Raw genomic sequence first — 12,708 nt, forward strand, 5'->3', positions numbered from 1 at the left:
CCCATGTTCGAGACGACGGAGGAAGTGAACGGTTGAGTTTAGTTCAGGCATTGGAGGAATTTTGGATTATCTCGGGTATTACGAGAAACGAGACGAGACGAGATGGACGTGTTGCTTTTCTTTTTGGTCTGTTCTTTGGTTGGTCATTTGGAATCTTGAACGGTTATTTGGTCGGAGATTTGGGTGTTGGTCAAGACGTAAGGAAGCTTTTGTGGGAGATGAATTTGCGTTTTGCGACTCACGTCTTTGACGACTGAGTCTGAGCGAACATTGCAGAGTATAACCAAAAGTTACGGTGGGTTTCGATAGGAGTGTGTAAACTTATGCGTGTGAATCGCGATATCGACATCTGAATATGGCCAAAAATCAGAGTTGAGAGCAGTATTCTTTCATCACCGCGCCCCGTATCTAAGTGCACTCTGTGGACTCTATAGTCCTGAGTGTAAAGAGCACTGAACAACAAGAGGCAGATTCTCTCTCGGTGGAATTACGGATATACGGACTTAGCGTTCACAGTGTGTGACCGTGTACGAAGTATGTATATCTGTTTTGTCACCCGACTCGCCTTTCTCTCTCTGTCTTCTCTCACCCCCTCTTGACCGCCGTCTCGGTGTTTTGCTACGAACTAGGCTATATGATTAGGGGTGTGGTTCACGATCGCGACCTCGCCTTACCTCATCCTCGAAAGAAAAAACCCGCGTGACTAACCGTGCCCACCGCCCTTCGGGGTTGGGGTCAAGGGAAAAGAGGGGTAAGGTAATGCTGGTGAAAATTCTGCAACGCGTTTTTTTTTCTTCTGTTTCTCGTGACTTCCAAGACTGGTTGAGAGAAAGGGTGAGAAAGGACACGGTAGCTAGCAAGTAGTCTTGGGAAGCAAATTCGGAGTCTGGCGGGTGACGAGGTCATGATGAGATTTTGTGAAGAAGCAGCGAAGGGGGAGGTGATATTTGATGGAGATGGAGGCGGGCGACGGGTTAATGGGGACATAAACACCTTCTTCGTTGTTGTTTATCAATATTGAAAGTAAAAAGTGAAGATGTATATATATGTCCCGAATATAAAAGTAGGTCTTTATAGCAAAAGATCATTGACCAGCCTGGGGGTCGAACCCAGAATCTCCTGATACCTATACTCTCCCACATGTACCCGTACAGCCAGAGCCGTATGGTTTATTAGAAAGAATCGTAGTCAGACGCCTTGCCATTGGGCCAACCGGCCGTTCGTTTTTCGAACGTGTCGGATCCTCGCGGGATCTGGATTTGTGTGGTTCTCTTTGCGGAGGTGGGTTGATCTCTGTGGGCTCTGTGTTTGTGGACTCGAAGGTGGGCGCGCCGCCGGCACGGGAGGATTCTCTGGTGGTGAACGGAGTGGACCGTGGAGGGACGGGAGGGGATGTGGACTTTTCTGATGGAGATCTGCTTGGTTTCAAGTTATGGGTGATTTGATGGATATCATGGGGGATGTGCGTTTTGGTCTTGGCTCGAGGTCCCGGCTAACCACCACATGAAGTTGAAAGTTGCGTGTGGGAAGATCACGAGGCTGTGATTATAGTCGATGTAGCTTGACTAAGGCTCGGGAGGTCCCTTATGTAGGACCAGGTGAGAAGACAATGCTGTAATTGCTTGCTTTGACTGGGTTCCAGTAACTCTCTACTCGAGCCACATGTCGTTGCTTCTCTGCTTGAACTAAAGCGGCAGACGTAGGTCCGTGAAAAGGGCACGAGTGATGAAATATGAGGACTCTGGTGAAAAGCATACCAAGTCAGACCTCTTAATAACGTGTACCTATTTGATTATATCTCTCTCTAGTCCCATGAGTGTTTGGCAAGACAAGAATATCGGGTTGTCCTCTCCGGGGGCGCCTCAACATGTCCAGGCGCGTCAGGCTTCCTAACGAGTCCAGGTCTTAATCGAACCTCAAGTTGGACCTTGCTAGAACTACGGCGTAGATGGCTATTCTTTTGCTTTGAGGGATCGAACTACTTTCCTTCATGGCGCGATCCATGCTGATTTCGCATATATCCTTAGAGGATTGGTCTTGAAATATCTCGCGGCAATAACTCCAGACAAGGCTACGCTGCCGAGACGTCGAGTATGAGACGGGTCACCCAACCGACAATTTAATAGACTACTGCGCCAAAGGCATGTTCTTCTCGGTTGACAGTGACCCAAGGCTCTTTGCCTGACGTATATCATGATATTCAGTAAACCACGTACAAGTAGAGGCATTTCCAGTGTGAGGAGACGGAGACAATGGAACCCCGTGATGTGGAAACTTTGATTTCAATCTTTGATGATGAGTTCCAAATACACGTGTGTACTTGTTTTGTTGCTGATCCCGTGGTGAGTCACTCATGGTTTTCAGAGTTGCGTTTGGGAACATTATCCCAACTGAAGCAGCTACGAAGGCTGTACAGCCCGAAGAGCAAACCTAAAAACAACTAGAAAAGGCCGAGTTTGCCCCAACGAGCTGTCTTGCTTTTATATCGAGCTAGATACAAGGTCACTAGGATATTCAGCCTATCTCTTCGCGGCGTGAAAGATGAAACTATGTCCAAGAGGGGGAGAAGGAGGAGATGGTCGAGTAAGAGCAGTTGTGACAACGGCTTGGTCCAACATCTCCTCGTATACGCAATGCCGCAAGGAGGAGTACGAGTGACCGCTCAGCTTCCGAGCTCTCCGTGAGGTCAACGCCGATGGTAATCGCAGGCACGCATACAGGGGCAGAAGTGAATGGCTAGGCAACGTGGACACAAGGAGTATTGGTCAAGCAAAGCTTCCTCTTATGAGAACTGGCTTCCCAGACGCTGTTGCCGGTACCTAATAAGAGTGCCAGTCATGATGTTAGTATCTCTGTGGACTTTATTGACGCAAAGAAGCGATGATCGAGTCCATCCCATACATCATTTCACCTGGCCCCCCCTATCGTAGGCTCAAATACCCACATGACCGGCCACATTGAAGAAGAGAGTGAGCTGATCACAAGCCTCATAGATTTCTCGTGTCACACAATGGGACGACAATGAAGGTTTCACATATTAGTAGTCTTGGATCCTTGAGGATTGCTTCCCAGTCTACAAGTAGTCTTTGGCGCTGCCTATCCTGCAAAGTCGTTCCTCGCTCAGACTTGATTCTCTTCCAATTGCCTGGAACGGTCTCGCATACGTTGATATTCTAGACAATAGTGATGTTAAAATCATACCTCGAATACACAAGCAAGCAAGAAAGAAGTCAAGAAGAGATTTTGAAACTGCAGTGCGAACCTCTTCGTTTTCGTCAGTCAGCGACCGAGTTGACATCTCGTCCCTACACACTGGTCCGTCCATATCAACGGCATTACCCCGTGGAGATCGGGCACTGCATTACGTGTGTTCGAGTACTTGTTGCCTGTTTTGATAGGGAATACATTCAAGCTATGCAAGAAAGGCCGTCTTCATCTCGTCTCAAAGGCCTCTCATCATCGCTACGAAGTCACACTCCCGAGAACTATCCGAGGCCTCTGATGGTACGAAGTTTCGGAACGGCCTTTCCAAGATTATATACGAAAAGCTCACCGAAGTTCCAGTACAGTCCGGCTGTGGTCTATCTCACACAATTCGATCTCTCCATCACAAGGTTCCCGGGAGGCCCACACAAGACCCAGGAGATGAGCGGACACAATCCTCGCCGACGCCTAGCATGTCAAGAAGCCCAGAAGCACGCGACGCCCTCCCCTTTTGTTTGGTATCTCGTCGTACTTGTCTCGACGCTGGACGTGCTTGTAGATTTCCCCGCCGGCAGCTATTCAAAACGCACCAACTAGAATCACCCCGAATGAAACATTTCTCCGTCCTAACAATTCTGACAATTCGTTCCTCGCATGGCACACGATAGCCGTTGTCATGGTGTTCCTCTGCACCTCCAAGCTATATTGACTTTGGACGGGAAATATCAGTAAGACCAGCCCAACGCAAAAAGACGTCGGAATTGTGCCCAACCCGCTCAAAGACTCGACCCGAAACAGTGAAAGCTGCGCGTGCGCAGAGACGAGGTCCCTCGGCCAGTCGGTGAGCCTATCTGCATCCCATACCCAGTCCAGTCGACCCAAAGGAGGAAGGAGGATTGAATCAATAGGAGAAGCCTCAAAGAACGCCCACGAGACTTCTGCCACCAACACAGAGTAAATAGCTCTTGTGTGGATGCCTTCCTACACGTTCGTCCACTCCAACAGAATAGAAATCCCCTCTGAAATATTCTTAAACCCAAACCGAGACATCATCAAGCACCCTGAAACCAACTCCAAGAGCTCTCTATCTGATGGATGCTTTCTACACACTGTTGCGTCAGTCTACTACCGCGCCCGTGTCTTCCAAGTGTAGTCTCGTAGATAGCCTTCAAGTGCCCATATACTTCCGCCAGCTCGCACGTCGAGATGGTACTCGGGCTCAGCAAGTCGACCTCGACGGAGACGGTATCTTTTACGTGTCGTCGCCGCCAGTTCCGGATATCAAACAAGCGAGAAAACGAGAACGATATGTCAACCGACTCACACGTATGAGAAAAGAAAAACACAAATTACCCCCAAAGTTGGCTTTCAACTTGACTATTCCCTTCTCCCTTCATGGCCAAGGCTCAAGAGGGATATACGACCCTTGGAGGGGGAAAAAAGGCGTGAATGAACGTGATTCGAACCTATGAGATTTCTAGATGGTCATATAAATAGGGCAATCGAGTGCCAGCCTACACGGGAGGCTCTTACCGCCAGGCAATCTCCAGGCGGGTAGTCACTTCCAGGGTGAAAACATGAAAAACCTTTCCTTTTGAGTTGATCTTTTTTGGCACTTTGGGTCCTTACATACCATTCCCCCCTCCCCTCCAATCAGGAACCGAAACGAACGAAACCTTCATGCGAAAGCCTGCCTCACAATACGTTACGCGCCCAGAGGAGAACTTGGGCTCCCGCACAAGAGATAAGTGCAAAATCTGAAGGATTCTATACCTATCCTTTCCCGAGTATCATACAGGTCGGGCTGCCAACTCGTCATGGTACAGACGAGAAAACATCCTAGACGAAAGGCCAAAAGGATCTTTGCAGGCTCGCTCGCAGCCAGGTCCTCCCTTCCTGCTATCTTCTTCTCCCTCACTCTCTGTGCTGGTATCCGTTCCCCTTCTTCATTATCAAGCAAGAAAAACACAATAAAAAAGCATCCCTCCACGCCTCACACCCCGAGGTTTTTTGATATGTCCCTAAAACTCCAGAACACAATGTGTGCAGCCTTGCTACAGAAAAGAAACGTGAGTAATGAGCCGAGAGACGGTCAATGCCACAACCTGATATAATTCCCATGCCTGCGCTGTTGCCGCCGTAGTCGTTCAGGAAGGGCAATCCAACCCCCCCTGAAGGACTTGATGAAACCAGAAACCAGTCGTCGCCGTGTTCACGCGGGCCAAATCTTGGAACTACTTGAGCATGGAGTGGGTGCGAATGCCCTTGGGGCCAAGCTCGCTGCGGAAATGTTAGCAAAGCTACAATTATACGGGTAGTGAGGGCAATGGAGAGAAAACGTACTTATAGTCGACTCTGCTTAGGCTGGCTTGACGCTGAGCCTCGAGACCGGCCATATCGAGATTGTGCTGGCAGAAAGCGATGCGCGCGGCAACCTGCGCTCCCAGGAACATGGCCTCCTCGAAGCCGTTCTTGTTCCACTCGCTGAGGTAGGTGGGCAGCGTCGCCAGCTTGATGCTCGTGGGCGTCTGGCTGTGGAAGTGATGGCCCGCAACAGAGTGAGTGCCGTTGGGGCCGGCATCACCGCTGGGGCCCGGAGTGCCCTGGTGCTGAGCGGAAGCCGTGGTCGCGGCCTGAAGCAGGGGATTGACGCCCGAGGAGCCGGCGGCGGCATTAGCAGGGAGCTGGTGCGGGGCGCCCGTGAAAGAGCCCGTAGGAGTCTGCGCACCGGTGCCAGTGGGAGTCGCGATGTTAGACGGCAGCTCCGAGGTGAACATTGTCGCCGTGCTGGGAGAGATGAGGTGGCGAGCCAAGAGGGTCTGGACAATGTTGTCCTTCAAACCGCGGAGGCGAGCGCCATTGCCGACGAAGACAAGGTTGTCCCAGCACGGAGGGCGCATGTACATGTCGTCGATGCCTTGAATAGTGCGGTAGATTGTGGTTACAATGCGGTCGATCTCGCCACGGTCAGCAAAAGTGAAGCGCTCGAGACCGACCTCAATATCGCGGCGGATGCGCTTGGCCTGCATCTGAGGAGCACCGTTGGTGGCGGGAGAGGCCTCTGCAGGGATCGTAGCGGAATGGCCGTTTGTGCCATTCGTCTCGGGAGCAGTGACTGGGGCGGCAGCGGGAGCTGCACCATCCGTTGCCGCTACCGGAGCCGAAGACTCGACGGGCTTGACGTCGCCCTCGGTGGTAGCAGGAACTGTTTCATCGGCGGGCTTGGTGTCATCCGTCATCTCAACATCCTTGGACTCAGTCGCGCCACCCGCCTCTTCTTTCTTGGGCTCCTCCTTGGTCTCTGGTTTGGGCGGCTGAACCTCCTCCATGACGACCTCTTCGAAGTGGAAGGTGTTGTGAGTTCTCTTGGAGTTGGGCAGACGAACCGGCTTCGCAGCCTCGGCTTCCTGAGTAGCCTTGGCCTTTCTGCCACCCTTTTGCTTCTCCTTCTCCTTCTTGGCGAGGAACTCACGCGCATTTCCGCTCGTCACAATGGACGCCACATCGAGAACACCCTCCTCAGCCGCCTTCTCCTCAATCTCCTCCTCGGCGGCAGGAACAATCGGTTGCGCAGTCGGTGCGGTAGTAGGAGCCGCCTCGGCAACAGGCGCGCTGGCAGGAGCTCCTGCCGTCTGAGCTGTGGGGAGATCCATGAGAATAGAGCTGTTTGGCGCATATGGTAGCACCTCGCAGATGTGGCTCTTCTTCAGCTGCTCCGCCATGTCGTATTTGAAGTCCTTATCCTTGAGCTTCTCAAGGAGCTTGCGCGTGAACATGTCTCCACCCGAGATGAAGCGCTCCGGGGTCGGGGAACCGAGCTCTCCATGGTTGACCACGCGGCCGTCGTGTATACAGGTGACGTCGACCTTTTCGTAACCAATATCCACCACAGTGAGACTGGGCCACTTGAGGCCATACTGGGTAGCGATACCGCTGTGGATCATGCAGAGGGAAGGAGTGCGAGTCTTTTCGAAGATATAGCGCGCGATCGTCTCGGTGTCGGGGCGGCACCATTGAGGCGAGGCCATGAGCATGATTGGGGTATTGTGGTAGGTGGTGGTGAGCATGCTGTGAACATGGTCAAGAAACGCCAGGAACGCCTCCATGTTAACAATGCGACCGCCTGTTATAAGACATCAATTAGCACCCCGAACGTGAAAAGAAGCAGCAGCAATCGAAGAAATCGCACCTTGCATAGGGTAGACAGCTCCTTCGTCCGAGTCGGTATCCTCAACCCACTCGTAGTCATCATCGTCGGTCCGCGGGCCATCGATGGCAAGCGCGACATTGGCATTGGCCTTCTTGCGCTTGAAGGTGTGGAAGGGCCGCCACTCGTCCGTCTCGGCGTCCTTGAACATGCGTGTCGGGATACGATGGACGGGCGGGGTAAGCTCGCCGCATCCCAGCTGGGCCATGGTGGTCTTGCTGCCGGGACAGATGATGAGGACCTGGTCCTCGCGGAACTTGCCCGTCTGGGTCGACATTTTGCCGGCGCGCGAAGCTTTCTAAGCACCGCTGGGAGTGTCCGTCAAGTTGTCGTTGTTGTGCGCGAGGTTTCCTGGCGTGCGCGGGGTTTTGGCAGCGCCTTTTCTCGGAGTCTTCGTGGGGGTAATGGGAATCGTGGGCTGGCGAGGGCGCGGACGAAGTCGAGTCGCGTAAGAATTGGCGACGTGCTCAGAGTCGCTATCGCTCTTGCTGCTACTGCTGCTGTTGCTGCTGCTGCTGGCACCTGGGCTGCCACTGCCACAGCCAAAGCTGGAACTGGCTGGGAAAGTACCATGGATGGTCCGAGCCACAGACATCGCATCATTGTTTCTCCGAGCCTTGCAGCCATTGCAGGCACATCCCACTTTGGTGTGTGAGTTGATTCTCATCATGAGATGTGTTGGGGTTGTGGTGTTTGTGTGTGAGGAGAAAGAGGTTGATGATAATTCTGCAAATCGCGAAGTGTTGAATGGAAAAGAAAGAAATTGAGGTCAGAACAGGGCATAGAGCAAACCACCATCCAAACGGACCATCTAGGCAGAGAAAGGCACCCGGCCCTTTGCCTCACGCTCTGCCGACTTCACCTTCATGAACGGCTTCACCTTCGTACGCAAGGCATGTAAACATGTGACTTCACAATGCGAGTGTGAGACTGGAGTCACGGCTAGTCAGATTGGTCTGAATGATTGATCATTATCTTTAGGCAATAAGTCGAAGACTAGGCTATCTGTCCTAGGTGACCAGGGGCCACCCTTTTATAGCAGTCCAGCTCCATTGAATTCTTTCACAGCACCTTGTTTGCTGTAAAGCATCGCCCCGATATCTACACACAATCCGGTCTCCAATTCTCTTGACCTCATTGACCCTCAGGTACACTCCTGTGTCTGGCCTTCCCCATGGTATGGTGTTGTTGGTGCCTCCTTTTGCCGGCCTATTTGTTCTGTACACCCATAAACGCCTTTTGCCTGTCATAAAGTTGGTCGTTATTTATAAACTGTGTGGTATCCTTAACCGAGGATTCCAGTCCCAAAATGTCCCAAACGCCTGGTACACATCTTGAGTGATGAATGTGACACCTGAAGGACCCCCAAAAGGTGCCATGGCGCCTGTGTCGCTGAAAAGACTAGAAATAAACAAAAAGAAAAAAGAATGGTATCATGCGACATTGACTGCCTGGGGAGTGATGTGTCTCGACTCAAAGCTTGTAGTTTCTCTCAGGGATGTACCCAAGGGATTCATGAAACCTTCCTCATCCGGGAAGGCTCCAGGTGCCATGGGCGTCGCCTGCTCAGGCTCCTGGATTGTAGGGGTTTGAAGGGAAGACACATCCTCTGTTTGTGACTTCTCAGTCAAAGCAGAATCTGTTGTCTTCTTCTCATCCTCGAAAACATCCGGGGCCGTCTCTTGAATCGATGGAATATTGTCCATACCGCTTCGGATAGAGGCTGAATCGATGGATTGTCTCGGCGAGAGGGTGAAAGAGGCCTGCATGGGGCTGTGAAGATGGCTGACGTCTCCGATGTCGCTCTTGCTGGCCCGAGAGGTTCTCATGGGGCTTCTGGCAGGCAGAGGAGGAGGGATTCTTTTGGGGATGGTGACCAAAGCGCCCTTGGCGTGAATAGGGGCAGCCATGACGACTGCAGCAGGCTGAACAGCTGCAACCTCGAAGATAACAGGCTCTTCGAAGTCGTCGTCTTCTTCCTCATCCTCCTCCTCATCATCAGCATCGACGTTTGGCTCATCCGTCTGGATATCCTCCTTATCGTCGTCGTTTCTGGAGATAATGCTAGCATCGTCCTTTGTGTAGATGCTGGAAGCCTTGGTAGCGGCGTCATCCATAGTGCTGACATCGGTGCGCAGGTGGTCATCGCTGTCAGTCATGACGGTTCCTTCAATCGAGTGGCTTCCGCTAATTTGCCTCAACGGAGTCAAGTCAATCTTGGTGTAGTCAACCTCCTCAGGCTCCTCCTCTTCCTCTGGCTCCTTCAGAACTGGAAGGCTATTAATGGAAGCGCCGTCTTCGCTCTGGCTCTGGCTCTGGCTAGGTGAGGTGAATGGCGTTCCTGTCTGGTTTGATTGTGTCCAAGCCTCGGACATCTTAGTGCGGCTGGTTTTGGTAGACATCAGGCTCCCTCGGTTACTCTTTGTCGTAAAAGTCTCGCCGCTCTGCCTGAACTTTGAGAATGCCGGGCTCGAGGGAACAGGGTGGAATTCGAACTGGTTGCTCGTTGGTCGGAGGCGTGTGCCAGCCTCTCGAATCTCTAGTCCTGCCATCTCCAAAGCCAAGACACCGAAAGGGTCAGGGTCCTCAGTGTTGGGGATGCCGAAAGGAGTCTTGGGTGATGCTGGCGAGCTCCTAGGCGTTTCTATCATGGCGTCTCCTGGTGCTGGCAGTGCCGAAAGCTTCTTGAGGATGGCTTGGTCGGCATCGATCCTTCCTTCCGCCTCCTTAATGACTTCGAACAGAGGGCGTGTCTCCTCAACGTGCCTCGACACATTGCCTGCAACCACGTCCATCGCCGTTACGTTGCCACCGTAGAATCTCTCATTCTCGTTGGCTCGTTCCGTCAGGATGCAGCCGTTCAAGTTGACGTTCTGAGTCTGGCCTCTCGCCTTCATGTATGTCAGGACGGTGTTGTCGAGGTCCTTCCACCGGCTGTCGACCTCTGTAGATTCCAGCGGAACCAGCGGTCCAGCAGTGAGGCCGATGTCCTCTCCCAAAGTCAGAGTTGGTTTAGTTATTAATGATTCGAGGGCGGCAATGTTGTTGATTACCAGGACACAGTCGTAAATGTCAATGCCCATAATAAAGCTTAGCGAAGGCGTATGGAGTAGGATGCCCGAAGGTGGCGACCAGGTGCCGTCAGCTTTTCGAGCAATAAGGATGCCTGAACCGCCTGATCCGGTCATCCACAGGCCGGATCGCATGCAGGTGAAAATGGCGATACCTGCTGCATTTTGTAGGATACGGGAGGGAATCTTCTTGAAAATTCGTGCTGGAGTTTTTGGTTCGGCGTTGGGATCGCTACTCGGCTGGTCGTCCAAAGGTGCGAGGAACCCGTCGGCTAAGCGAGCACATTGGTGTTAGTGAGGAAACGCGGCATGATGCGGTCGAGCTTCAGCAATATCGCGAATCTCGCCGAAGTATACTCACAGCAAAATGACTTTAATATGCGAGCGGCGCGCTCGCATTCGGCATCGAGGGTTGCGGGCCAGAAAGCCTCCCGACCAATTCGTGACGTTGTCGCTGAGACGAGGGCGTTGGTAGTAAGCGGCGCAGGAGGCTTGCTGGACCAGCGAAAGACCTTGTCGAGAGGAGATTTGATACTGCTTGCGGTGACCACACTGCTTCGGCCATTACTTGTGGTGCTGGCGTTGCTGGTCCTCCTCCTGGCTTCCCAGGATGGGAGAAAGCTCGAAACTCGTTGCATGGTGTTCGTGGCCCAGATTGGCGGTGGTGGGCTTATTAAGGGTGTTGGTGATGTCTTCCTGTCCCCGTTCGCGGATGAAGACGGGGGTACGAACGCAGCGACATGCGTCAAGGTATTCTGCGGTGTTGCTCATTCACAAACACCCAGAAACTCCAGCTCTTACTAGATCCCGCCGGTATGGGAAGAAGTTGAAGAAGCAGGAAATAAAAGGCAGATGAGAGATTGGGGGACGAATTGGGCTTTGTTAGACAGGATCAGTCCAGGTCCACTGGGGTCAACTCAGCCTCCTCCACTTTGCGAAAGGCCGGGCGAAGCAACGATTTTTGCAAGGTGCAGCGCAGGAGCGACAGCGGATGGCATACGGTTTGTAGCAGCGGCAGACTCACGGTTCACCACCCAAAATGCAGCGGGAACTTGAGATGGGAAGGGGAGGGGGGTGTCGTGGACTCGTGGGTGTGTGGGAAGAGTGTGTAGGTTGCGGGCCAAGCGGGGAGCAAGTGGGTGTGTGTGGTTGCAGACGGGGTGGGCGGAATTTTGCTGCCTGGGTCCTTGAGAGAGGGGCGTGGTTTACCGACAAGGGAGGGGACGGGAGAGGCCTTGACAGACTCCAGAGCGAGCGAGAGAGAGAGAATGGCGAGAGGGAAAAAGGAAAGGTCTGAAAGTGGTTGCGCGCAGGTGACGTGGGCGACGAGGATGACAAGAGACGAATGATCCCTGTCACCCTTGTTCGTGGACGGCGCCGGGCCAGATGGGCCATGGCTTGCTCGGGTCCAGGACCAGCATTTTGTTTTTTTACACCAGGCCAGACCAGACCAAATCAGACAAGACAAGACCAAGTTCCTAAGACCAGAAACAAGACCTAGCGGTTCGCAGGCTTTGGTGAGTCTTGAACCACTTGAACGGCAGACCCGGAGCCGTCAGGATTCCGAAGAAAGCGCCCGGTGGAGGCAAGAGACGCGCTTCACAACATGAGAGAAATGGCGTAGAGTGTGAGGCGAGTACCCGTAATGAGATCGGGCAGTTCAGGTTCTCATTCTCAGCCAAAATGGGCCGCTAGATGAACTCAGCCAGACAAGCCCAGGATATTGAGGTGCTGTAAGTTTGACGAGGTACCTCCACTGTCTATCTGTTTCCATACGTACTTAGTAACCTGGTAACCTTATTCAAAAGTAGAAGTATCTGTTTTGCCCTGCGTTGAGTAATTAGGTGTTGCCTCGTGCGCAGAGAGGATGATGCGATGACTGAGACTGGGGTCAGGGGACCTCTACGGCAGCGGGAAGATGGCGGGATGCAAGAAGGTGAAGTATTTGAGGTAAGGGTGACCACACGTGTTTTGCACACGATTCACGACTGGGAGATGTTTGTACCCGTCACCTACCACATCATCAAGTGAGGTACATTATGACTTGGTAGTGCGGATATACATCGTGGCATACGTGGGTAGACTCGAATCAGGCAAGGTGAGGAGAAGATTGAGAAAATTGGGTGAGCAACTGACCCAAAAGTCTGGCCCGATTCAGCGCATGCTTTAGGTGTCTGATGCCTTTCAGGGTTCGGACATGTCCCAGGGTACGTCGACCTGAGGCGG

The 12,708-nt window shown here is 52.6% G+C and overlaps 2 protein-coding genes across 2 annotated transcripts; both read right to left on the reverse strand.

Annotated features, from left to right (window-relative positions):
• Positions 1 to 5,438: 5,438 nt before the first annotated feature.
• On the reverse strand, positions 5,439 to 8,081 carry HER10_EVM0004762 (chromatin remodeling complex subunit; the record flags this gene model as incomplete). Its single annotated transcript, XM_035474395.1, has 7 exons — positions 5,439 to 5,484; positions 5,548 to 5,732; positions 5,826 to 6,263; positions 6,525 to 6,836; positions 6,891 to 7,304; positions 7,359 to 7,705; positions 7,772 to 8,081. The coding sequence occupies 7 exons, from the start codon at positions 8,079 to 8,081 to the stop codon at positions 5,439 to 5,441; spliced, it is 2,052 nt and encodes a 683-aa protein (XP_035326807.1).
• A 283-nt stretch (positions 8,082 to 8,364) lies between these two features.
• HER10_EVM0011416 (LAS seventeen-binding protein) lies at positions 8,365 to 11,916 on the reverse strand. Its single transcript, XM_035480849.1, has 2 exons — positions 10,844 to 11,916; positions 8,365 to 10,754 (listed from the first exon to the last, which is right to left on the reverse strand). The coding sequence occupies exons 1-2, from the start codon at positions 11,118 to 11,120 to the stop codon at positions 8,845 to 8,847; spliced, it is 2,187 nt and encodes a 728-aa protein (XP_035327307.1). The 5' UTR covers positions 11,121 to 11,916; the 3' UTR covers positions 8,365 to 8,844.
• Positions 11,917 to 12,708: the final 792 nt, after the last annotated feature.

This window comes from Colletotrichum scovillei (assembly GCF_011075155.1).
Source record: "Colletotrichum scovillei strain TJNH1 chromosome Unknown Contig00011, whole genome shotgun sequence".
Taxonomy (NCBI): Eukaryota; Fungi; Ascomycota; class Sordariomycetes; order Glomerellales; family Glomerellaceae; genus Colletotrichum; species Colletotrichum scovillei.